This window comes from Hemibagrus wyckioides, linkage group LG04, assembly GCF_019097595.1.
Source record: "Hemibagrus wyckioides isolate EC202008001 linkage group LG04, SWU_Hwy_1.0, whole genome shotgun sequence".
NCBI classification, from domain to species: Eukaryota; Metazoa; Chordata; class Actinopteri; order Siluriformes; family Bagridae; genus Hemibagrus; species Hemibagrus wyckioides.
The window spans coordinates 19591340-19615432 of record NC_080713.1 but is presented as its reverse complement, the minus strand read 5'-3'; the positions used below and the strand labels follow the sequence as shown (position 1 = coordinate 19615432).

Genomic DNA, 24093 nt, shown 5'->3' with positions numbered 1-24093 from the left:
CACTTTATTTTGATCAGGGCTGTAGTGTGTCCAGAGCCTATCCCACGAAGGGATGTGGGAATACCATGTGGGTGGAATATCAATCACAGGGCACCACAAACACACACACACAATTTTACCAATTCACCTACTGGTCTATTTCTGCAAGATGAGTAGAAACCAAAGAACCCAGAGGAAACCCATGTGGACACAGGGAGAACATGGACAGTAACTCAGAACAGTCAGTAACCCAAGCAGTGAAGTGATAACACTACCCACTGCATCATCATTCTGCCATTCTGAATTTCAAGTGGAAGTCCAGTTGAGAACTATGCCATAGAGCATTTATTTTATTCCTACACTTTACATCCACTGAACTTATAGGCCTTATAGATCGGGGGTTCAAGCCCCAGCACCGCCAAGCTGCTGCCGTTGGACCCTTGAGCAAGGCCCCCAACCCATCCTGCTCCAGAGGCACTGTATCATGGCTGACCCCGCACTCTGACCCCAAACCCCAAGGATGGGATATGCGAAGACAGAATTTCACTGAGCAGTAATGTACATGTGACAAATAAAGACTACTACTTACTTAAATGTTTCTGAGTTTGGACTAAATTCATTCAGTTCAGTTGTGAACCAAACCAGGCAAACAATTAATTACTTGTCTTGAATTTAATAGTTTTATATGGTGTGTGATATTCAGAGCTCCTAATGATTTTATAAACAAGAACTGAATATACAGTATACACCGTTAGCATTGTTTCCAAACATTTCTGATAGTGACAACCATATAAACCATGTATTATACAAAAATCCCAGGTAGTAAGTCATTTAAAAATTGCAGCATAGTATACAGCATTCCCCTGACATTTTAGTTGGGCTTGTTAGTCTTGATTTAAATTGAAAACTGGCATAAATCATAAGTTAGGGGGAGTGAAATGTAAAGTTATACCAACTTTTTTCAGTGTGCCTATTTTCTAAACACAGTTAATTTGAACAATTAACCATATGAATCAATATCCAATGTATTACTTTAGCCATTTTTATATAAAGCTAGCTCTGCTGATTATGTGTATATTTGGACATGTCCTATGTGGATAGATAGATAGATGTCATGTAGGTGATATTTTTCACATGCACTTTTGACAAAATGATGACTATAGTATCACAAACATAAAAAAAGAAATCACTACAAATACTCACAGCAACCTCTCAAGTGGCTTAGTGTTTAGAATGTTTGCCTCAGACCTCCAGGGCTGAGGGTTTCATTTTTGTCCCCACCCTCTGCTTACATGTTCTCCCTGTGTCTTAAGGGTCTCCTCCAGGCACTCTGGTTTCCTTCCCCCAGTCCAAAGACATGAATGACATCTCTAAATTTTAAATCCCTAAATTGTGTGTGTGTGTGACTGTGCCCTACCCTGGGTTGGCACCCTGTGCCCCACCTTCTGCTCCACCTTCTGCCCCACAACCCTGTAAGGTTGAGAACCCCTGCTCCATAGCAGCAGTAAACAGCCTAAATATTAAACTACTTAGTATATACACTGATCAGGCATATTATGAGCAGTGACAAGTGAAGTGAATAACACTGATGATCTCCTCATGGTACCTGTTAGTGGGTGGGATACATTAGTTGATGTGTTAGAAGCAGGAAAAATGGGCAAGCATAAGGATTTGAGCGAGTTTGACAAGGGCCAAATTGTGATGGCTAGACGATTGAATCAGCCGACTGCAGCTCTTGTGGGGTGTTCCCGGTCTGCAGTGGTCAGCTGTCTATCAAATGTATCCTTTAAGTCATGTAAGTCCTTTAAATATCCTTTAAGTCCTGTAAGTTGCATACAGGACTCAAAAGGATCTGCTGCTAACATCTTGGTGCCAGACACCACAGCACACCTTCAGGGATCCATGCATCGAGCGGGACCAATGCAATATTAGGCATTATATGATGTATATAACACTATGTAACAAATTTTTATTTTTTTCCTGTTCCTGGGAAGTAAGTGTTATTTCCCCATTCTTTCTAACCCAAATAAAGAGAAAAAAAAAACCATTTTGGGTTAGTTTTGGGCAGTTTATTTTAGCAAAATGGGCTAATTTTGAGGTTTTCGTTCTCTTAAAAGCCCAAACCCAAACTTCAAGGGGCTTTTTAAAAAATTCTTTTTATCATTTTCCATCAAGTGTAACTGGACAATGTCATTCACTACCCAGGAACAAAAATCGTGTTACATGGTGTTATGTTTATCAAGCTGCACTGAAGTATGAGTGGAGTTTATTTTATAGTTAAAGGAGGCTAAATAAATAAATAAATGAATGAATAAATACATAAATAAACCACAGCTAGAGAGCATCAGCGCTTCCTCCATTCCACGGGAGTGAGTGTGTGTGTGTGTGTGTGTGTGTGTGTGTGTGTGTGTGTGTGTGTGTGTGTGTGTGTGTGTGTGTTAAACTCTGAAAAGTGCGTCTCCTCCCCCAGAGTGTTGAGCAAAAAAACGCCTTGTCTATCTCACAGGAAGGAGTTTCAAACCTCAAGAATAACGTCAGAAGAACCAGCCAGAAGTCGATCACTGCAGCACGTTTTGGGTCTTTTTTTTTCTTGTGTGTGTGTGTTTTTTTTTCCGGGCTTGTCGAGTGTCAGAAGCATGTTTTCCTTTCACGTTGCACAAGTTCACGTTTGGATCCAGAGCTTTTGAGAGGCGGTGAGCACTACTGAAATCGGCCTGGTCTGGCGGAATTAATTCAGTTCACAGTATAAACATGTCAGATCACAGGTCGAGTTTTCTCCACATTGGCGATATCGTGTCTCTGTACGCGGAGGGCACTGTCAATGGATTTATCAGCACTTTGGGGTAAGTTCTCGTCTCTTTAACCTTTCATTGCATTACACGTTTGAAGAATGTAACGTGATTTAGCTTTATAACACCGACATGCTACACGATTCGGAGAGAGAGAGAGAGGAATAAGGAAGTGATTGTGGGCCTGAGTGAAGCGAGCAGCTACTAAACACGCAAATCACCTAACATAACGCAAAACACGATATTTGTTTACTGAAGCGGTTTTTTTTTTTTTTTTTTACATGTATGTAGCCTTCACTTTCTGTACCGTGGTGTGAAATCGACCGTATAATAAATCAACTCGGCTGAATTCAGTGCAAACTTTACTCTATATGTGGACTAATCCCACACTAAACCCGGTGCAAACCTGCAGCCTGCAAACACACCAGTGTTACAGTGGGCAAAATAACAACAGACCACATGAATAAAAGCTGATTTATTCCATATTTGAAGAAGAAGTAAATGACCTAAAGGTTTGAAACCTGTCTGAAGGTTGCACCTTTTCATTTTGCCATGACTCATAGTTGAGATAAGACGCTTTACACTTTGCAGGTTGCAGCATGAATGCAGCACTTGCATGGACTGTGGCTTCAGTGGAATTTATAACTTGTTGCTAAAACTTCAGCACATACAGCTATGGTGCTGAAGGCTTTAGAAAAAGCTTCATTTACCCCCAAACACAGCTGAGAAAATATGACCTGTTTATTGTTTTTGTTTGTTTGTTTATTTTGTTTTGCCCCAGAGCTACAAGTAACAAACATGCAGCTTCCACCTTCACATAATGCAAACTGCACGTGTAAATCATCTCACTCTTGCCCGGAAGGCAGTTTGTATAGAAACGCTTTTTATAAACAGGCAGAATAATAATCAATCCATATAAAAACCTAAATGAAAATATACTACATGAAATTGGTGCAATATTATCAATCAAGTCGATTCTAAAATACACTGATCTGCCATAACATTATGAGTACTTAGAGGTGAGGTGAATAACGCTCATTATGTCCTCATCATGGCACCTGTTAGTGGGTGGGATATATTAGGCTGCAAGTGAACATTTTGTCCTCAATGTTGATGTGTTAGAAGCAGGAAAAATGGGCAAGCAGAAGGATTTGACGAAGGGCCAAATTGTGAGACGGATCAGAGCATCTCCAAAACTGCAGCTCTTGTGGGGTGTTCCCGGTCTGCAGTGGTCAGTATCTATCAAAAGTGGTCCAAGGAATTAACAGTGGTGAACCGGCGACAGGGTCATGGGCAGCCAAGGCTCATTGATGTATGTGGGGAGAGAAGGCTGGCCTGTGTGATCGAACTGTTGCTCAAATTGCTGAAGAAGTTAATGCTGATTCTGATAGAATGGTGTCAGAATACACAGTGCATGATGGGTCAGGGCTGTTTTGGCAGCAAAAGGGGGACCAACATAATATTAAGCAGGGGATCATAATGTTATGCCTGACCTGTGTATATGCTTTAAACTTTAAGGCCATGTTGCCATTTCTGACACACAGACAGACAGACAGACAGACAGATAGGTAGGTAGGTAGTCAAAGATACTTCATTGTTCATGTGAGGGGAAAATATTTTACAGCAGCATAACGCTAAAGTTAAAAGCAAATAAAATCTACAAAAAACACACTGAATATTAAATAAAGATGTGTATAACATTTAAAAAACAAAAACATTTTAAAAATAAAAGAGAAAAAAACTATATATGACCAAAAAGTACAGATGGTTATGCAGTATGTGTTCATCAATCACACAGCGATGAGCTATATAGTTATACAGTGTTATGATGAAATGTAAGAATGACTTCCCAAAACAGTCTTCATGGCAATGCTGAATGACTTGTAATACATCGGACATGGTACCAAACCATGAAAGTGATTCACTTTAAATTTATTTGTATAGGGCTGTTGAGAGTAGACATTTTCACAATGCAGCTTTACCGATGTATAATTACATGCCTTATGAACAAGCCAGAAGCTGCTGTAAGCAAGAAAAGTCTCCTTGGGATGATATGAGCAAGATGCGTTTAATTCAGTTCAATTCGATTTGATATGTATAGCGTTTTACAGGAATATCGCCAACTGAGTGCTAAAAACTGATCCTGTGAAGTACCAAAGATTTTAAAATGGATTGCTCTGAGAAGGGCAACAAAATGGTCTAGATAGATTATTTCTTCTCCCATTCTGTTCAGCAAAAAATGTTGAGTGGTTGTTTTGCCAAGTCTGTCTGTTAAATCTTAGCTAACATGCTAAACTAACATTAGCTACCTGACAGGACCTTTTGTTAGACCTTGTATGTGCATATGCTTGGCTTATATATAATGTGCATGTAAACAGAGATTCTGAGTGAAATAATCTGGACTGAAAATCTTGGCATGCAAATTTTTCCATTTTGTGGGGAAGTTGGAGTAGGGAGAGGATGGGGAGTGAGCGGTTGGTCATGATGTCCTCTTAGATGAGTAGAGCTCTAAGTTGTACGACTTGGTAGCACATGCTTTTCTGCTTTGCATCCATTCAGTTGTGTCTGAATGCTGCATGCTGTGAGAGTTGTGCTCTGAATGACCAAGAGAAAAATGGTAGGCTAGACAAGGCCTGAGTTATGAGAACTTCCACATGGGAAAATGTATCAGCTGGCAGAGCCATCCTTGCAGGAATGTGCTGTTAGTTTAGTGTGGCAAGGCAAACAATAGATATGTATATCGACAGCCAGTCTCAACAGGTGTTTCCGCTGATCCTGGATTGATGATGGTGTTTCCTGAGAACTTGGATCGTAGAACCACTTACCAAGGAACAGGAATGAACTTGCGTTAAAAAAAGAGTGACTGGAATTTGATGGAAAATCCTTGATATGAGCTCAGATTAATGGGTCAAAATCTATGTCTCTGGACGTTATGAGACGGTTAACAGAATTATTTGGGTTTCTCATTCAGTAATGCAAATATGCTGGACAATAACCGATTGCATGCAAAGCTTTAGCTGTGTGCTTATGGTAAACAGGTTAAAGCAATGCCTGACTTTTGATGACAGCAGATTTTACAATCCATTATACCACATGAAATTCTTAATTCAAGTTGTAGTTCTTTATTTTGTTATAAAGTTCTTTGACTTGTATATAACAGTGACTTGTCTCACCTTGGCACTGTCTGCTACATCTCATAGAGGTGTAATGAGCATGTTCATTAGCTGCTTGCTGACCGTGCTTAGTTCATGATTAACCGATCCTGTTTGGTCATGTCTCTTCAGGTACAACCTGACGTATATCAGTGCTGCATATGTAAGATGTGTAAGTGTGCCTAAGAAGTTAATCATTTAGTGAACATATGTAGCAGAGCTGTTAGTGCTTCGCCTGTTTTCCTAGCCAGCACTCATTACATTTCCGATTACCATCTTCTGCTTCCAAGATGCCAGATCTGAATGCTCCATTAAGCCCCATTTTACAGATTTACAGTACAGGCTTGTTTATGTGGGAATTTCAGATAAGCGGTCATAACGTAGCATCGTTTTCCAGTGCCATTGAAAATCCGAAAATCATTTTCTTATTTGTGGTAGTTGATTATAATAATCTGTTAAAATGTACTTTGGCTTTCTCAAGAGAAGCTAAATGCTGCACATGAAGTTTCTGGGACTGGATGACTGGGTGTGCATAGACTTGCATTAGAGGTCAATGGTAGTGAGATAATAAGATAATAGCACTTTTATAATGGGCTATTTTTAAAAGTTCTTAGTCAAATAAGGTGATCCACAGCACCAAGTGACACAGATGAATAGTAAACTGAATGTCTGACAGTATGGATAGAGTTGTGGATGAGCAAATAGTCCTATGTTTTCTCATCCGCTTTAAAAACGACATTTTATGAATGCTAGTAATAAGCCTGCGCTTGTCTGTGCTAATTTTAGATTGTGGCTTTTTTCGTTTCATAGCAGACGCTTTTTTCATGATGTCTCTCTTCCCCCACAAGTGTGTTCTAGTCTGTTTCTGCTTTGATATCGATACCATAAGTGTCACATGATGCTCCTTAAGACGAGTTACCTCAAATTGAAAATCATGGGTGAGTGACGAGAACAGATAATGGTAAAGTGAAATTTCTTTGAATCACATAAACGTACATGGCATAGGCATTATCTTTTATTAGATATTACTGTATGGATTTATTTATTTTCACATTTGGATAACATTGCCCCCATTTTCATGCATTTATTGGAGATTTTTATTTTTTATCCTCCATTATGTCAAAAATTCTAATTTTGTTTTTAAAATATACGAAAAATATAATAAAATTTATAAAAAAAAAAAAAGTTTTAATAAAACCTTAAAAATGACATTGTCTGTTTTTGTAACTCATTAATGTGTAAGCTGATTAATGTTTTAATTCATTAGCAGCTTCTGCTTTCTTTCTTGCACCTGAAACTGAAGGTAATCATTCTGTGTCTTTTGTTAATCTCTTCATCACTTGTGTTTACGGGCCGTGAAGAAAATAACTTTTGGTTTCTTGTTTGGCCTAAAAGTTGTGCTGATGCATTTCTCAGTTTCTTGTATGGCTTTGAGGCATTAACATGTCATCCAACCTAAAAGTCTTTGAGGTATTTGTGGCTGGCTGTGTGTGAATCAGTTATAGCAGGAGGAGCAAACTTGTATTGCAGTACTTGATTTTAGTGACTTTGTCATTTATTCTCTTTAATTTAATTCAATTCCATTTTATTTGTGTAGCACAGTCAATGTCCATTTAACAATGTCTCAAAGCAGCTTTACCGAACATAAGAAATATTTAAAAAAAGTTAAAGATAAAATATATTAGACTTATATTTAGACTTAGATTTAAATTTGTTTGTATTAATCCCTAATCCCTAATCCCTAATGAGCAAGCCTGAGGCGACTGTGGCAAAGAAAAACTCCCTTAGGCCTGTAGACCTGTAGAGTGACCTGTAGAAAATGTGTCCCATGTGACTGTAATGACATGCAGATGCTGGATGCAAAAAATGTGTTGCTGATAGTACTGTATTGTTAATGTGTGATTTTGTGATCCAGTTTCAGGATATATTTATGCTCTGGGCCTGCTCTACATAACGCATTAAATGGAAAATGTATGGTGAACTCTCTCCATAAATAGATTTATGAGAACATATTTTATAGATGACATTCATTACACATTAGGGTTATATATGTGGTGTTGACATCAGTGATGACTGGGGACATAGTAAATATTAAATGTGATGCATAAAATTTCCAGAGAAACAGGATGTTTTAGGCCGAGGTCCTTCATCATCTGTTTAAGCAGAGTGCCTTTGAGAGTGTAGGAGGTGGAAAGATTTGCCTTGGTTTCGCCTCCTACATGCTGAAGAGCACTTTGCACAGCTTTAGATATGACCTTTTTTTGTTAAATTGCATTTTCACTATATTTCTAGGACAAGCTTCAGTTCATGTTCACATTGGGGTTAAAAAAAAAAAGTCAGCTTATTTACGTTGACAGTGGCATGGGTGACGCTTTGAGTAACGCGAAAGTTTACTGGGCGTCTGGTTGAGATTAGAAGGATCCTGTGATAACGTTGCACAGCCGTGACCGATTGGTTCAATTCAGTTTTATTTGTATAGCGCTTCTAACAATGGACATTGTCTCAAAGCAGCTTTACAGAACATAAGAAATATAATAAGTGCTAATATTAGACAAAAAGTTACTAATGAGCAAGCCTGAGGCGACTGTGGCAAGGAAAAACCCTCTTAGATGAGGGAGAAGAGGAAGAAACCTTGAGAGGAACCAGACTCAGAACGGGAACCTATCCTCAATTGGGTGATATGAAGAGTGTGATTATAAATTATTATAAACAGCAGAGAGTGTGATTATGAATAATGTCCTTTCTACACTCATACACAGTCAGTTGGAGTTGCGTGATGCAGATACAGCATATGTAGAATGTTAGTGTGTGTACTGATTAGGAGTTTGTTGTCGTCCTCAAAGTCCACATAGGGTTGGCATCTTCTCTTCGATTGTACAAAATCTTCATGAAGCAGAATCCAACTGGAGCTGGTATATCTCTGGATTCCCTGGGAAGGTTCGAAATCTTCATGAAGCGGAACACATCTCTAGATGCCTCGGGATGGGTGGTAAAAGAGAAACAAGTGGAAAAGAATTAGCGTAGCCGCTGTTCATACTATTAGCAAACACTAGATGATAATGTGCATTTGATCAGATGTCAATCGATTGGTCAGATCAGACAAAAACGAACATTTTCATTAATATAAATGTAATGCTGTCATTTATTCATCTTTAGTAACTGCCTGGTCAGGGTCATAACGGTGTATATTAGTCTACTACTACTATTTGGTTCTATTTTGGGGAATATCAGGTGCAAGCAAATATACAGTAATATATGTATGAGTGGGATTAAAGATTATTGCCATGCACATCTTTAGTTGATACCAGTTATGAGGTTACAAACTTGTCAGAGCTCGAATTCACAGAAAATACTGCGAGGTCTAACTAGGCTTTTGTGTCACAGTTCTCTAATAATTTGATATTGTAGCATTAGCTATGTGTGCAGCAGCTTTGGTGCATCCAAACTCTCACAGTTACATGTTAGTAAGATTCATCGACTGTTGATGTTTTTATCCGAGTTAACTAAGGGCGAGCTTTGGAGCCTCGCCTCCTGGGCAATTACTTTTTGCTTGTTTGTTGTTTGACAGGTCTGACAGCACATTAACAAAAATTAAAGATGCTATCTAGATTCAAGTGAAGTATTAGTTGTATTAATGCATATAGCTAGCCAGATATTTTTTTAGTTACACTACCATGTTTAGTCTGGTCAGTTTGGTTTCTGAAACGTAGGACTGTGCTTTACTTGCTTGGTGTACTAGCCGATGAATTCATACGCCTGAATTTGTGTTCCATCCATTTTAAATCTTGTAAGACATTGTGCCTGTGCCTCATTTGTGATGATAAAATGAATTTTTGGTAAAATATTCTCTTCACCCTACTGTGTGTCTTTTGAAGGATTTCACTGCCTTTTAGAGGCCAGAAAAATAACGCCATTAGGAAACTCACAGTCATTGTTGGCCCAGTTTGCTTTATCAAAACTAGGCAGAAATGTCTGACTTCCTTTGGCATGAGTGTGTTGAGTGAATTATGTGGTTTCATTTAGCAAGCCTCGGGTGTGTGGAGCGATTAGGCCATATAACCATCACAGTCTGTCTCTTTGACCTGCTTGCTGCATGTACTCATAATTCATCATTTTGTACTTATTTTCGGCAAAGTATTTATCCCTTAATGTACCTACACTGGCATTATCGAAGCACAAACTCTGTGACTGTTGTGTTAGGGTTTCTATGTGAAAATGTTCGGGTTTATGGACTGGTCTATCCTTTTGAACAAATGAAATGGTTTGTTGATTCAGTTTTATGAGGATTCCTGTTGTATTTGCTTCAATTCTGATTGGACGACCCTTCCTACTTAACTACCATGCTGAAATGTTGCCACTCTTCTACCACACAGGCTGATCACATTTGATATTTTGTGTCTCTGGATACTTGCAGAAGTACTGACACAGAAATGGCTGATAATCTGACATGGATAGAAGTACAGTGTAATAAAAGACTGAGCAGTGTAACAGTCACTGCCTTGTTTTTCTGTACTGTGGAAAAACCAGAAAATCAGTTCAGAAATGCTTGTATCTTATCTCCAGGAAATCTTGGGCTCTAATCCTGTGCTACAGCCTGAAATACAAGAATCCATTTACATCTGGTCATTTTGTGTATCTTGTATCTGGATTGTGTCTTAATGAGATTTTAACCAACTTGTATTCTAATGGGTCTCCAGTCCTAAAAAGAGTAAATAGGCCTACAGTGAAGTGACAAATCGAAGAGCTAAGAAATATACTTCCTTCAAGCGTGTTCAGTTGCTCTGGGTTCTTGCTTTAGCAGACGTTTTAAAAGAAGCTAATATCTTTGAGGACGTACATACTGACAATTCCTCACCCTCCGCTGTGATAAGTGAGACTGAACTGCAAGAAAATGGCACTTAAAATCTTTATGCAATGCATATTTTCTCAAATGCTTTTAGGTAATCTTTGCTCAAAGGTATACGTGATTTTAAATCTGGACTGATGACGAAAATGAACAAGTGTCTAAGAAATCTAACAATGTTTGCTTCTGCAGGTTGGTGGATGACAGGTGTGTGGTGCAGCCCGAGGCTGGAGATCTTGCAAATCCACCCAAGAAATTTAGAGGTATGTCACACAGGCTTTGTCTTTAAAGCCCCAATACAAAATTGGTCTGTTCACAAGTGGTTGTTTATTGTGTTTGATGTGAAGCACACTGTGTGCTGATTTGTAGTACTACTCTAAGGTTCAGTATACACACCCATACAACACATAGTGACTCACTAGCTGCCTATTAGGCCCATACTGTAGAAACAATGCTATAACTTTTCATTTTAATTTAAGTCTATTGCACTATTTACTAGTCTAATTACGTTTTGATTTTTTTTGACCCTTGTAGTGTGTTTTTCTATTCAAAAGCTTTCCCGTTGTCCTTTCTCTCTTTTCTTTAGATTGCCTGTTTAAGGTATGTCCTATGAACCGATACTCTGCACAAAAGCAGTTCTGGAAAGCCAAACATGGAAAGCAAGGAACCAATCCAGAGGAGGATCTTTTTAAGAAATTGCAGGTACTTGAACACATTGACCTTGATAGTGCTAGCGCTCATTAGCTGTCAAGTTTTGTACATGAAGATTGAGACTCAATGTTCGTTTATTGTACTGCCCCGACTATTTACATTGGTATGGCACGACGTGTAGCATTAATTGTACTTAATTGCAGTAAAATACACAAGTGATACTCTGAACGAACGCAGGATACTGGCTTCAACCAGCTTGCATAAGCATATGAATGTGTTCTTAAATACGAATTTAATCCAGGGGTTTAAAGCATTCTTTTACATTTGCAGTGCAAGGACATGTTCTGTTGTAGCATGCTGACTGAACATTACAGGCAGAGCCCGTTCTCCTTCAGTAAAAACCTTGTGGATTAGCTGGCCTCATCTCGCTATCCATGTTATTAGTTTACTAGAGTTATAATTTATACTACGTTATGATCATGCAGACTGCAGAACCTGTGTGTTGGGTCAGTTATTCACATAAACAGCACTGTGGGATTACAAAAACACCCAAATTAGATGATGATGATAAAAAGAAAAAACCCTGTTTTTTAAACTTCTTAATGCTGTACGCAAAACATGGTGGGTTGGCCTAGTTTCAGGGCTCAAAAATAATTTGGAATAGGGAATAGAAACCATCTGTAGTCCTACGTACTTCTGATTTAACTAACTTGATTTTTTTTCCCCTCATTACCCAGCATGCAGCAGAACTGGAACAGAAGCAGAACGAGACGGAAAACAAGAAGCTGCTTGGTGAAGTGGTGAAATACAGTCAAGCCATTCAGGTGCAGCCCAGCTCTCCTCTTATCAGCTAGTGGTTTTGTTCAGCTGACCATGTTAGAACTTTCTGTTTGTTTGTGCTCGCTGGCCAAGGTTTTTAGAGTCTCAATGTAGACAGAGTAAGAGACTTGTCACCCTTAGACAGTTTGATTAATGTGTTGTAACTTTTTATAACTTGGATTTAAAGAGAAAAGACGGTCTGGGTTATGGATCGTTGTTATTTTTTAATATATACTCAAAATGTGTGTCTGACGCAAGGTTAGACGCTTAATTAATCAGTGTTTTAGATGGACCCTATAATAAACTGCTGGTGCTCTTTAACACCTGAGCTTGTAGACCTAATTTTATTATATAATGAACAGTTCGAAATGATTACCTGTACATTTTTGTTGTGTTTTAGTTGCTGCATATTAAAAGCAATAAGTACCTAACGGTGAATAAACGTCTACCTGCTCTGCTGGAGAAGAACGCCATGCGTGTGTCTCTGGATCCATCCGGGAATGAGGGCTCCTGGTTTTATATCCAACCCTTCTGGAAGCTTCGCAGTGAAGGAGACAATGTAGGGACTCACAGCACTAACACTCAAACGCTCTCTCTCTCTCTCTCTCTCTCTCTCTCTCTCTCTCGGTACAGCATCTATACAAACATCCATTAAGTGTGTTCAGTGGCATAAACTTAGCGTATGTATATAATGTGTGTGTGTATGGCTTGGCAATACAATAAAATCAGTATTGCAATAAAGTACCTCATGATACAATTATCTTCAAATATTAGAATGATCAGAACTTCTGTGACTCAATTTTTTAGCATTTTTTTGTATTGTATATTTATTGGATTTTCATCAGATAATATAGAGGGGGAACTTGACACCTCATTTCATTTCATCAGCCATAAAATTCAGTTTCAGATCCATGCAGGATAATATGAGACACACTAAGTAATTTAAAAATGATTCCCATACTACATAAAAAATAATAAGTTTTGGAGTATGAGAAAATAGTAGTAGTAAAATATTCCAGTGGTTCAATTTTAGTAGTTTTTCACAGAAGGGGCCTTATCAGTAATCCACTGTAGGAGGAAAATCCTTTCTAGCAGTAAAGGTCATAACGATTAATAACCGTCTGTTAGCTGCAGAGGTTATCTGACCACTGGGCAGACCGTTTTTAACAACTAAAGTGTTTACTGATTGATAATAATCTATGTTTTTCTTTTCTTTTTTTTCCCCTCATGTGATTTTTTTTTTTTTTGCATGATTAAGGGAATTGTGCAAAAGCAAATGCAATACTGTATACAGATTTGCAGAAACCATTACAGAAACCTTTGTTTCATTGCATTTGCAGTCAGAATAGCTGTTTGTAGTATAAAATGCTACTTTATAGTTTCATCAGTGTGTTGTAATTGTGCCATACTGAGATAGCAGGATCTAGGAGTTTGGTTTAATTTTGCACCGAGTGTACTCAATATTTTTGTCAATTTTAATACACACGATCAAAACTGTAGTCTGTAATACAGCTTTGCAATATTATGCTCCTTTCTTAGCAATTCTTAATTCGTTTTTAATGTATTGCACATTGTATCTATTCAAATAGGAATATGTACCTATAAGAGAAATGTAGCTATAACAGCATGTATGTCTTACATTCCAGCCATAGTCTATTAACCTCATAATTAATTAAGGTCTTGTTACTTTTCTGCTCTTTCCTGTTGTCATCTCATCAGGCAGTCTGAAGGTACATCCAATGATTGTTGTGCATGATGTGATGTTTGTGCACATATCACTCTGTGTGTAATGGACTACACAAGAGAAGAGTGCAGCATGCCACCCTGCATGTGAAATGTGACTTCACCACTTACCACAAGGACATGTCCGTTCATGGCCGAGGCCAGACTGTGTTCATCTGTGAAGTGCAGCTGAATTGTTTGTAGAGTTGAGTGCAAAAGTGCAGCCTGCACAGCTGGATCCTGTAACAAGACGTGTCTAAAACGTAATGCGAAACAGACAGAGAAAAGGAATCTGGGCAGGAAAAAAAAAGAATTAAAAGATCTGTTGTGAAGAATACAGTGTAGGATATCCAGTAGAATTATATCCGGCAAAAATGATTCATCCGGTTTAATTTGTATCAATGTGTTTAGTGTTTTTAGCAATAGGCATTGTCTCTGTAAAGAAAGTAGTTTTACAGAGGCAACATGAGCAGAAGAACTCCCTGAGGCAGCATGGGAAAGAAACCTTAAGATGAACATCTCTTCTGGAGATGTCACCTGATCTTGAAAGGATATTCTCTATATGCATATTGTTAATCGGAGCTCTTTATGATTACAATAGCAGATTTTGATGTAAAATCTACAGTTTTGTTATGTTATTACATCAGGAGGTCTAAAAGCTGTTAGAAGAGTCTTTGAGGCAGTTATAAAAGTATGAACACATTCAGTATATGTGCTAGTCACTGGAAAATACAACATTTTGAAATTGATACACCTGACCACACATCCATATGTGGGTCTTCCACAGAGTTGGAAGCAAACAGTCGTATATGAGGTCACTGTATGCGGTAGCATTACGGTTTCTCTTTAATGGATCTTTTAGTGTGATAATTCCCCTGTTTACAAAGTGAGGTCCATAATGACATGGTTTGAAAGGTTGGAATTGGCCTGCACAAAGCCTTGACCTCAACCCCACTGAACACCTTATGGGATGAATTTGAATAGTGACTGCACCCCAGACCTTCTCATTCGACATCAGTGCCTGACTTAACTAATGCTCTTACGGCAGAATGAGCACAAATCCCCACAGACACACTCCGAAATCTAGTAGAAATCCTTCCCAGAAGAGTGGAGTTTATTATATTATATCAACAAAGGGTGATCTGGACGCTCAGTAAGTATGTGTGATTGTAATGGACAGGTGTCCACATACTTTTAGCCATATAAATATTGGTACCTGTGATCATTAATTGCCTGATGGAGGCCCAGTGGCAGGATCCCGCGCCCTTATTGCTGTGGCCTGGGTCTGATTCACCAGTCAGGGAGTCTAACCCAGTCACTGAAGGGTTAACTCTCAGTGCTGGTCCCAAGCCCGGATAAAATGGGAGGGTTGAGTCGGGAAGGGCATCCGGCATAAAACCTGTGCCAAATCAAAATATTCAGACGAAATGAACAGGGAGCAGCCAAAAGAAGAAGAAAAACAACAACAACCTGTGATCATTAATTACTTATCATTTGTGAATCTTGTCATTTTTATCCTAAAAGCATGCACTCAACTTTTGCACTCAACTTTACATATGTACATATTTCCATTGCTAAACACTGATAAACTGTTTCATGGTTATTATGTTGAATTTTTTTGTTTTCCTTTCATGGAAAATTTGTTTATCTAGTCAGCAGGTTTATATGGTGAGGAAAAGCCAGAATTTTTGGCATTAACATCAATGCATTTGCATGTTCATGCATGTCATTTTCCACCTAGTTTTAGTTTATTAAACAGCGTTCCTTTATTTCTATTAAAAAGTGATTGTGTATCTGAAATGCAGCTCTATAGTAATGTCCCTTCTTTTGGATGCATGTAGTTTCGTCACAGAGCCTCTAAGTTAGATAGCACATTTACGCACAGGAACAAAACATAACATGTTGCGCACGATGTGTAAATATTTGTCTAAACAAAAGGTTTCACAATAAATCTATCCCTAAAATGTTGAAATGTGCTAGATTTATTATTATTGATCCATTCCTGTGTGGACTGAGACTTTTGCAGCTACGACATGTGTGCTGTCTTATTCAAGCATGCCTGCCTGACTTGCACTGCCACTTTGTTTGGAGATTCGTCACACTTCTTTTTTCTGAGTTATGATAACGAGTCGAAGAAGAAAACAAGCAGTTTTTATACAAATGTACTGAACTATGATGCAGAGTGCAAGTCACACGATTACCAGTTTGTGCATGTCACACCTGTTGATCTGATATTATTCTCTTTGCACTGTTGTTTAGATGCAGCGCATGCTCTCGAGTTTAACAAACGTTTAAGATGCTTTTGTGTGTGTTTGTCTATGGTAAGGTGGTGGTGGGGGACAAAGTGGTGCTGATGCCTGCGAATGCTGGTCAGCCTCTTCACGCCAGCAACATAGAGCTACTGGATAACCTCGGCTGCAATGAGGTGAGACCTGTAACCCTACACAAACCTAGGGCTAGTTTGAGGGCCTGTTAAAATGCACATGTGGTTAGTGGCTGTTTTGTAAGAATGCTTGCGTGCTTGAGGACACGTACAAAGAAGGGGAAAAGTCAGTCTTGAATTTTTTCATGCGCGCCGTGTTTTTTTTTTGATAGCCATGGCGAGTCCATACGTTTTATAGAGGGTCTGTACAATTATCTGAATTTATTCAGTGTAAGAAATAACACAACAGGGCAGATTGTGCAAAATAATCAATGGTGTGATGGCGCAAAGTTACTGTTACCAATCCAAAGCTGATTATTTTCCAATACCACCACGTCTTACATCGCTTTACACTTTATAATTACTCATTAATGTTATGCAACAAGTTAGTTCCTGTTGTCACTTACGTTATATCGGCTTTGAACACTCGTTCGCTTACCAGGCTCTCTTTTCTTCCTCCTGAGTTTCAAGTTAATAGCTTACTGAGAAACCACAAAGCACAAAGTTGTCCAACATGAAGAATTTCCTGTGTCAGAACACGTAAGCTTACAGTTAACTGTTACAAAGTTTCTGACCCCTTTTTATAAATGCTGAACAAAGATCTGATCACAGATGATGTCACCACATCTACACTGTTTAATCTCGCTGTGTGGATACGCTGTACAAGTCTCCATGTAAGTCGTTACTATAGAAACGAAATCACATTAGACTGAGGGCAGTAATGTAAATTTGCTGCTGTTACAGTAACAGTAGTTTAAGACATTTTCTTTACTGCAATAAAGCTATTTTTTAAATAATTATATAATGTCTTTGTTTTAGGATTTCGTTTCAGTAGCACAGATATGGCTAATTATTGTATCCGTTTATTTTAATGCGAAAAACAACATGTCAAATGTCTGACGTGACTATTAGTTAAGGTAATTAAGCTTAAGAGCGATGAATGAATTTATTTGTATAAACACCACAGTGTATTTTGCACTTTTAGGTCAAAAGGTAGCAAGACCATCTGTGAGACATCTTTGTTTCTCTGGAATTTATGCTGAACAATAACAGCTAATTTGGAAGAGTAGACTCTGTGCTGAAATTCCTCATACCACACTTCTGTGTAATACTGGTTATGGATGTGTGTGTTTGTGTGTGTGGACTAGGTGAATGCTGTAAACTGTAACACCAGCTGGAAGGTGACTCTCTTCATGAAGTTTAGTGACTACCGAGATGATGTTTTAAAAGGGGTGAGATTTCTTCTTTGGCATATTTATTTTTTGTTCAAATATATTTTTCAAAGAGACAAGCGCTCAAAAACTTTACATTTCGCTCAGGGGGATGTGGTGAGGTTGTTCCATGCTGAGCAGGAGAAGTTTCTAACTTGTGACGACTACAAGCGGCAGCACCACGTCTTCCTGAGGACCACTCTGCGCCAGTCAGCCACCTCTGCCACCAGCTCCAAAGCACTCTGGGAAATCGAGGTAAAAGCCATCACACCTATTCACAAGCATCGTGTTTGTGATCCTTCACAGTGCTGTTCTTCTGAACCGGGTCTTGCTGTTTGTTTTGATTAGGTGGTACATTATGACCCTTGTAGAGGAGGAGCTGGCCAATGGAACAGTCTTTTCCGCTTCAAACACCTGGCCACAGGCAAATACCTGGCTGCAGAGGTACACGGCTCATATTAATTACTCGTCCATCATTCAATTATCTTCAGGAAGTGCTTTATCTTGGTCAGGGTTGCTGTAGATCTGGAGCCTGGGTTATTTAGTGTTATTGCTTACTTGATTTTAACTGATAAATACTTTTAACTTTAAATACTGCTCTTTCAGGTCATGTGCTGCAGATGGCAGTGTTCACAATGCTTTCATCACTCCAGTCATATATATATATATATATATATATATATATATATATATATATATATATATATATATAATATAATACATTGTATATATGTGTGTGTGTGTGTGTGTGTGTATATATATATATATATATATATATATATATATATATATATATATATATATATATATATATATATATATATATATATATATATATATATATATATAATACACACACACATTGTTCTGTTTCATGACCATGATCCTGAGCCCTTTCTTAGTGTGTGAATGTGTTTTGTGTGTTTCAGGTGAATCCTGATTACCGAGACGAGAATGCAGAAATAAAATCAGAGGTAAATCAGACTGAGGTAGAGGTCAGGAATTTGACCCCTCTAGACTTTTCCTCATTTTTAACTATTCACTCAGTATTTCCTTATACTATATTTTTTGCCCCAGCCATGTGTGGCATAATTTGCATAACAAAGATTAGCTTGTGATTTGTTTTAGAAGGCGTGTCTAATAGCAGTAGTAGGTTCTGGATGATGCTGCAGAACATATACAGCTAGTCCATGGCACCATGGGGAATTTTACGTTTTATTTTTCTCCTCTGGACAATTAAGCTATACTGGTATTCATTTCCGCTGATTTTAGATGCACGTGCATTCATAAACACTCGCTCACTCCTTCACTCGACTCATTCCTGTGCATGGAGGCTTTTTATGTAATGTCTGGGTTGCCCTATGGGAGATGTGATAGCTACCTTTGTAGAAGAACAAGAGAAAAACAGAGCTGCAGAGAGAATGAGGAATGAAAGCAACGCTCTTGTGGACTACAAACAAGTCTAGTGCCAAGTCGGGTGGCATTTAGCTTTAGTTTACAATATTGAATCTAAACCAGCGTCATATAAATATTCAAAAATGATTTATCCCTGCTCAGATAACAAATCTAGTTTCTTTACTGTCAAATAAATAACAGGATTCTTTTTTTTTTTTTTTTTAAAGGTAGAATTAGCAAATGTGGTTAACTAAGCATCCATAATGGCACTGGGCTAATGATTGGATGATGTAATTAAAACCATTACTGAGTTTAAACAAAAAGTTGGGCTGTAATTCGTATTTAAACTAGCTAGGATTGCTAGCAATCAAGAATTCTTAAACTCATATTAGACTAAGATTGCATCCCACTCAGCTACCTAGCTATGTATATCATTTACACAAGTATGGGCACTGCTAATGACTGGATTACTGTACACTGGGACACTGATCAGTCAGTTTCTGGTAATGTGTCATATGCTCTTAAACGTCATTATACTCAAAGAAACCTTACATAGAATGTCACAAAGTTAAAAAAAAATTGCTAACATAATTAATCATTTGAAAGTTACTATATTACTATGATAACATTATTTGTAGATAAAGTTGGCTGAGAATTTATCTGCCTTTTTTGTTTTTTAAGCCATTAGACATCATTTCCAGTAAGGGAACATAGTAAGCACCGATGCTTCCAGTTTTTTGTGGGTTTTTTTTTTTTTTTAGGGAGTGAGCGATCCAGAGCACTGTACAAATTTAGCATAAGAATTTCCCTTTATATAGATACAGTCTTTATGCACTTGATGACAAACTTGTGTGATGGAGATAAACCATAGAGATGGAAATGAACAGTGACTAATTTGGGTGTAAATAGCTTCCATTGTGCTTTTATTCCCATTAATGCAAATCCCTATAAATGATTTTATATACAAGCTTTTGAATTTTTAAGAAAATTTTTAATAGCTAGTGTGGAAACAGTTCTCATCAATGTCGAAGAGTTTTTCACATAGTTTTGACATAGGACGTTTCAGATGCTTAGTCTTTTCCTCACTCTGTTTAATATTTACTCACCTCAGACCATATCTCCGCTCTTCCCCCAGTCCGAGACAGATTCCGTGTTCTCTAAGAAAAAGCGGCATCTGGAGAAGATAACTTACATCCTAGTGTCTGTTCCGCATGGCAATGACATTGCGTCTCTTTTTGAGCTGGATGCCACCACACTGCAGCGAGCAGATTGCCTGGTCCCCAGGTTTGACTTCCCAATACACCCATAACAGTATATCATTATAAATTCAACAGCTATACCTGTCATCGTAGCCTCTGGGACTTTGTTCTCATGGACCCTGGTTGAGATACTAAAACAAGTGCTGTGTTTCAGGAACTCCTATGTCAGGCTGAGGAACCTGTGCACCAACACTTGGGTGACCAGCACGAACATCGCCATCGATTCTGAGGAGGAGAGACCTGTAATGCTCAAGGTGTGCAACAAAAAGTCTGAATAAAAACAGGGCTGGCTTTGTGTTTTGAGGTCTACACACCCCTGTTAAAATGGAAAGATTAAAAACCCTTTTCCACCTTCATTGTAAAATTGCAACGTGCATATTAAAGTGAAAAACAATAAGAATTATTTTCATGTTTTTTTCCTCTATGCGGTTTCACAATAACGGTGGAAAAAGTTCTGACATGATTTATTCTGGTTTCATTTGTTTACTCAACAAAAACCTGCCATATTACCAGGGCTGCGTAAACTTTTTTTTCCAGTAAGCATTCGATTCTATATAAAAATAAAAACAATCCCAGAAACCTGATACCTCACATGCATTATAGGAAGTGCCCATTGTTCCAGGAAACATGTTTTTTTTTTTTTTTTTTTTTGGCATGCACTTGCAGATTGGTACTTGTCCCATCAAGGAAGATAAGGAGGCATTTGCTATTATCTCTGTCCCACTGTCTGAGGTGAGAGACCTGGACTTTGCTAACGATGCCAATAAGGTTCTGGAGTCATTTGTACACAAGCTGGAGAAGTGCCAAATCGCTCAGAATGACCGAAGGTATGCATCACATGTATATATGTGTACTAGGGGTTGTGTGAACTGGTCAACTTCTACAGTCTCTCATGTTGGGAACTGTTTTATGTAGCAAGGTAGAGGAATGCATAACAAATGCACTTTATTAGACTGAAAATATTTCAGAGTAGAAGAATCCAGCTCTACTGTCCACTGCACATTTTGCAAGACTTTTTTTTATGTACATTTGCTTCTTTAGGATTTAGTGATTCTGTGATCACAGAAATGAAAACTAAACCAAGGAAGCTTTATTGTAGAAGTTCCAAAAAAATGAGCTGAGGTGTCGCCTTCTCTTATTTACTTAATAAATGGAGAAAACATTGTGCCAATCTAACAGCATCTCTAGCAAGAAGAAATACTTTTTAGGGCACATTTTCAAAAGAAATCTGGGATTTCTGTGCTGCATTTAAAACTAATTAGTACTTTTAATAAACATATTAAATTGCTCTTTTTGTCTCCAATTTAGTGATTACTAAATAATATGCAATTTTCTCTAGAAATCAGAAATATTTTCTAACCAATAAGTCACAGCGTGCTCTGCTGTATTGCAATTTTTCCAAATGACTACAGATTTTCTGCAGGTTAGGGCATGTGCTTTCAGCCAAAGTCAGTTCACATGCATCAAACATGAGGAAGTGTTTTCACTGGTAGTTTAAAGGAAAATCCTGTGCTTGCAATTGAACCAATTTAAATCTTTTTCCAGAAGAAAAGCACAATAAATCACAGGAGGTTGCATAGCAAATTTTGAAAAAAGCGACCTCAAAATCAAACATTTTTGGTTTTAACAATCACAGGAAAAAACTCCATGAAATCTTTCTTTTTTTAATGCACATTATGTAGCATTGTGAGTTTATCCAGTCTCGCTGGTCTACTTTAATGTGGCGCATTCCAGTGGACAGAGAATGACCCAGACTCTTAGTTCAAGAAATAATATAAAATGATACACAGATTTATTATTTTGCACTTATTTGTAAAGATTTATGTACTCTCGTTCTTAACAGTGTGGCATAAAAAGCATTGAAGCTGCAGTATTTTGTAGCCCGTGTATGCCTGCTGATTAAACTACAAATCATAGAAAAATAAAAATTGTTGAATTGGTTTTTGGAGATGAATAAATGACCACCTTGTTTAATTGCTGGTTAACTAGTAAACATTTTATGGTTGTGTGACCTCTTATGTATATGTATTGACCAGTGAGAGTAATTAGATTTTGCTTGTTTGGTTTCAGTGTTGCATAATGTTCTAGTTAATGGTGTGTGTTATTCAGGTTTGTGACCAAGCTGCTGGAGGATTTGATCTTCTTCGTATGTGAGGTGCCTAATAATGGGCAGGATGTGCTATCTGTGGTCATCTCCAATCCCAATAGAGAAAGACAGAAGCTCATGAGAGAACAGAACATTCTGGCCCAGGTATACACACACACATTCTTATTCTGTATTCTCTTTTTCCTGAATTATATCCATACAGACTGTACAGCAGCATGCCTGTATTACCATAATCCGATTCAGTGATCAAGCTAATGATGATTTCCATAATGATTTCCAGTTCAGCTGTGTGTACTTGCTGTGTGTTTTGTCAGATCTTTGGCATTCTCAAAGCGACATTTGCAGATAGCGAAGACGGACCCATTCTGAAACTGGAGGATCTGGGCGATCAGCGCAATGCCCCCTTTAAATACATGCTGCAACTCTGCTACAGGATACTGCGTCACTCCCAACAGGATTATCGCAAAAACCAGGCATGAGACAAACCCCTGTGTGCATCCATGTGTACAGTCAGGGTTCATTTGTATGTTAGTGTGTTCCTAGAGTGATATTTATTTACTTATAAGCCCTTATTACTGTTACATCAAATTAACTTAACTGCATCATCAATCAGTAATAAACAAATGAATATTTTCTTTCACCTCAAGTCCGATATAAAATGAGTCAGGACGCTGTTGCCTTTCGGTGTGAGCCATTTTTACCTTTTTGCCTCTTTTAGCATAACCTTATAGAGAATATTGGTGGTTGAAGATATCACCTTCAAATTTTAGAGGGATTTTATAAACAAGGAAAAAAGGTTTGATACCACCATTTACTTTAATTATTAACGTTTGTGTGAAAAACCAAGCATTACTGTTTCTTTGGAACTATTTACTCAATATATTGCCTCTAGTAGGCTAAGTACAAGCCTGACAAATGAATTGACAAAGAAATTCAATACTGAACATGGTCTCCCTTAAAATGTGGCTAATGGAAAGTTTGTATCAGGCTCGTGTTTACATTTTTCAGACCAGAAAATTTGCTCCAGCTTCGGGTCAGCAGTGCTTTCTCTTTTCTCGGTCTCTCTTTTTTTCTGTTTACCTCACAGACAGTAGCTGGCTCTAAAAATGACAAACTGTTCAGTTAATCAAAATATATTTAAAGTGACACAGATAGAACCTCAGCCAATAATTTTAATGGTCCTAATAGCCCTTCTGTTCTTCTTCTGCAAGGAGTACATTGCCAAGAAGTTCTCCATCATGCAGTCTCAGATTGGCTATGAGATCCTGGCAGAGGACACCATCACAGCCCTGCTTCACAACAACCGCAAGCTGCTGGAGAAGCACATTACAGCGCGTGAGATTGAGACCTTTGTCAAGTTGCTACGCAAAAACCGGGAGCCCAGGTCTGGTGATTCAGTGCATTTTATAAGCCAACGGCTTTGTTAGACTTATTGAACAAGAACAAACATGAACTGCAAAGGCAATACATTCTAGACAAAGGCTGTACCACCAAAATACCACCGAAAAGTAGATAGTAGTACTTAGACATGGAAATGAACACAATTTATGAATGTGATGAAGTGTATTCTTGTTTTTCTGGCATGGTTTTATTACCAAACCCTGACTGATACATTTCCACAACATTGTCCTGATATCTCCGTGTTATATATTTAACTTATAATGTAATACTTACACCAACCAGCCGTTACATTAAGTCCACCAGTTCAGTATTGTCTAGGTCTCCCATATACCACCAAAACAGC

At 38.1% G+C, this 24093-nt stretch overlaps 1 protein-coding gene across 2 annotated transcripts in view; it reads left to right on the top strand.

The window, feature by feature from the left end:
* Nucleotides 1-2469: 2469 nt before the first annotated feature.
* Nucleotides 2470-24093, top strand: part of itpr2 (inositol 1,4,5-trisphosphate receptor, type 2) — an 87519-nt gene continuing 65895 nt past the window's right edge. For both annotated transcript variants that reach the window (XM_058387279.1, XM_058387278.1), the window contains exons 1-16: nt 2470-2822; nt 10956-11026; nt 11350-11465; nt 12152-12238; nt 12634-12792; nt 16282-16380; nt 17526-17609; nt 17697-17843; nt 17937-18032; nt 18518-18562; nt 20119-20267; nt 20397-20496; nt 20909-21069; nt 22352-22493; nt 22664-22822; nt 23561-23733. In XM_058387279.1, coding sequence (XP_058243262.1) covers nt 2731-2822; nt 10956-11026; nt 11350-11465; nt 12152-12238; nt 12634-12792; nt 16282-16380; nt 17526-17609; nt 17697-17843; nt 17937-18032; nt 18518-18562; nt 20119-20267; nt 20397-20496; nt 20909-21069; nt 22352-22493; nt 22664-22822; nt 23561-23733 — 1880 coding nt within the window. In that variant the 5' untranslated portion in view covers nt 2470-2730. The remainder of the gene's footprint in view (nt 2823-10955; nt 11027-11349; nt 11466-12151; nt 12239-12633; nt 12793-16281; nt 16381-17525; nt 17610-17696; nt 17844-17936; nt 18033-18517; nt 18563-20118; nt 20268-20396; nt 20497-20908; nt 21070-22351; nt 22494-22663; nt 22823-23560; nt 23734-24093) is intronic.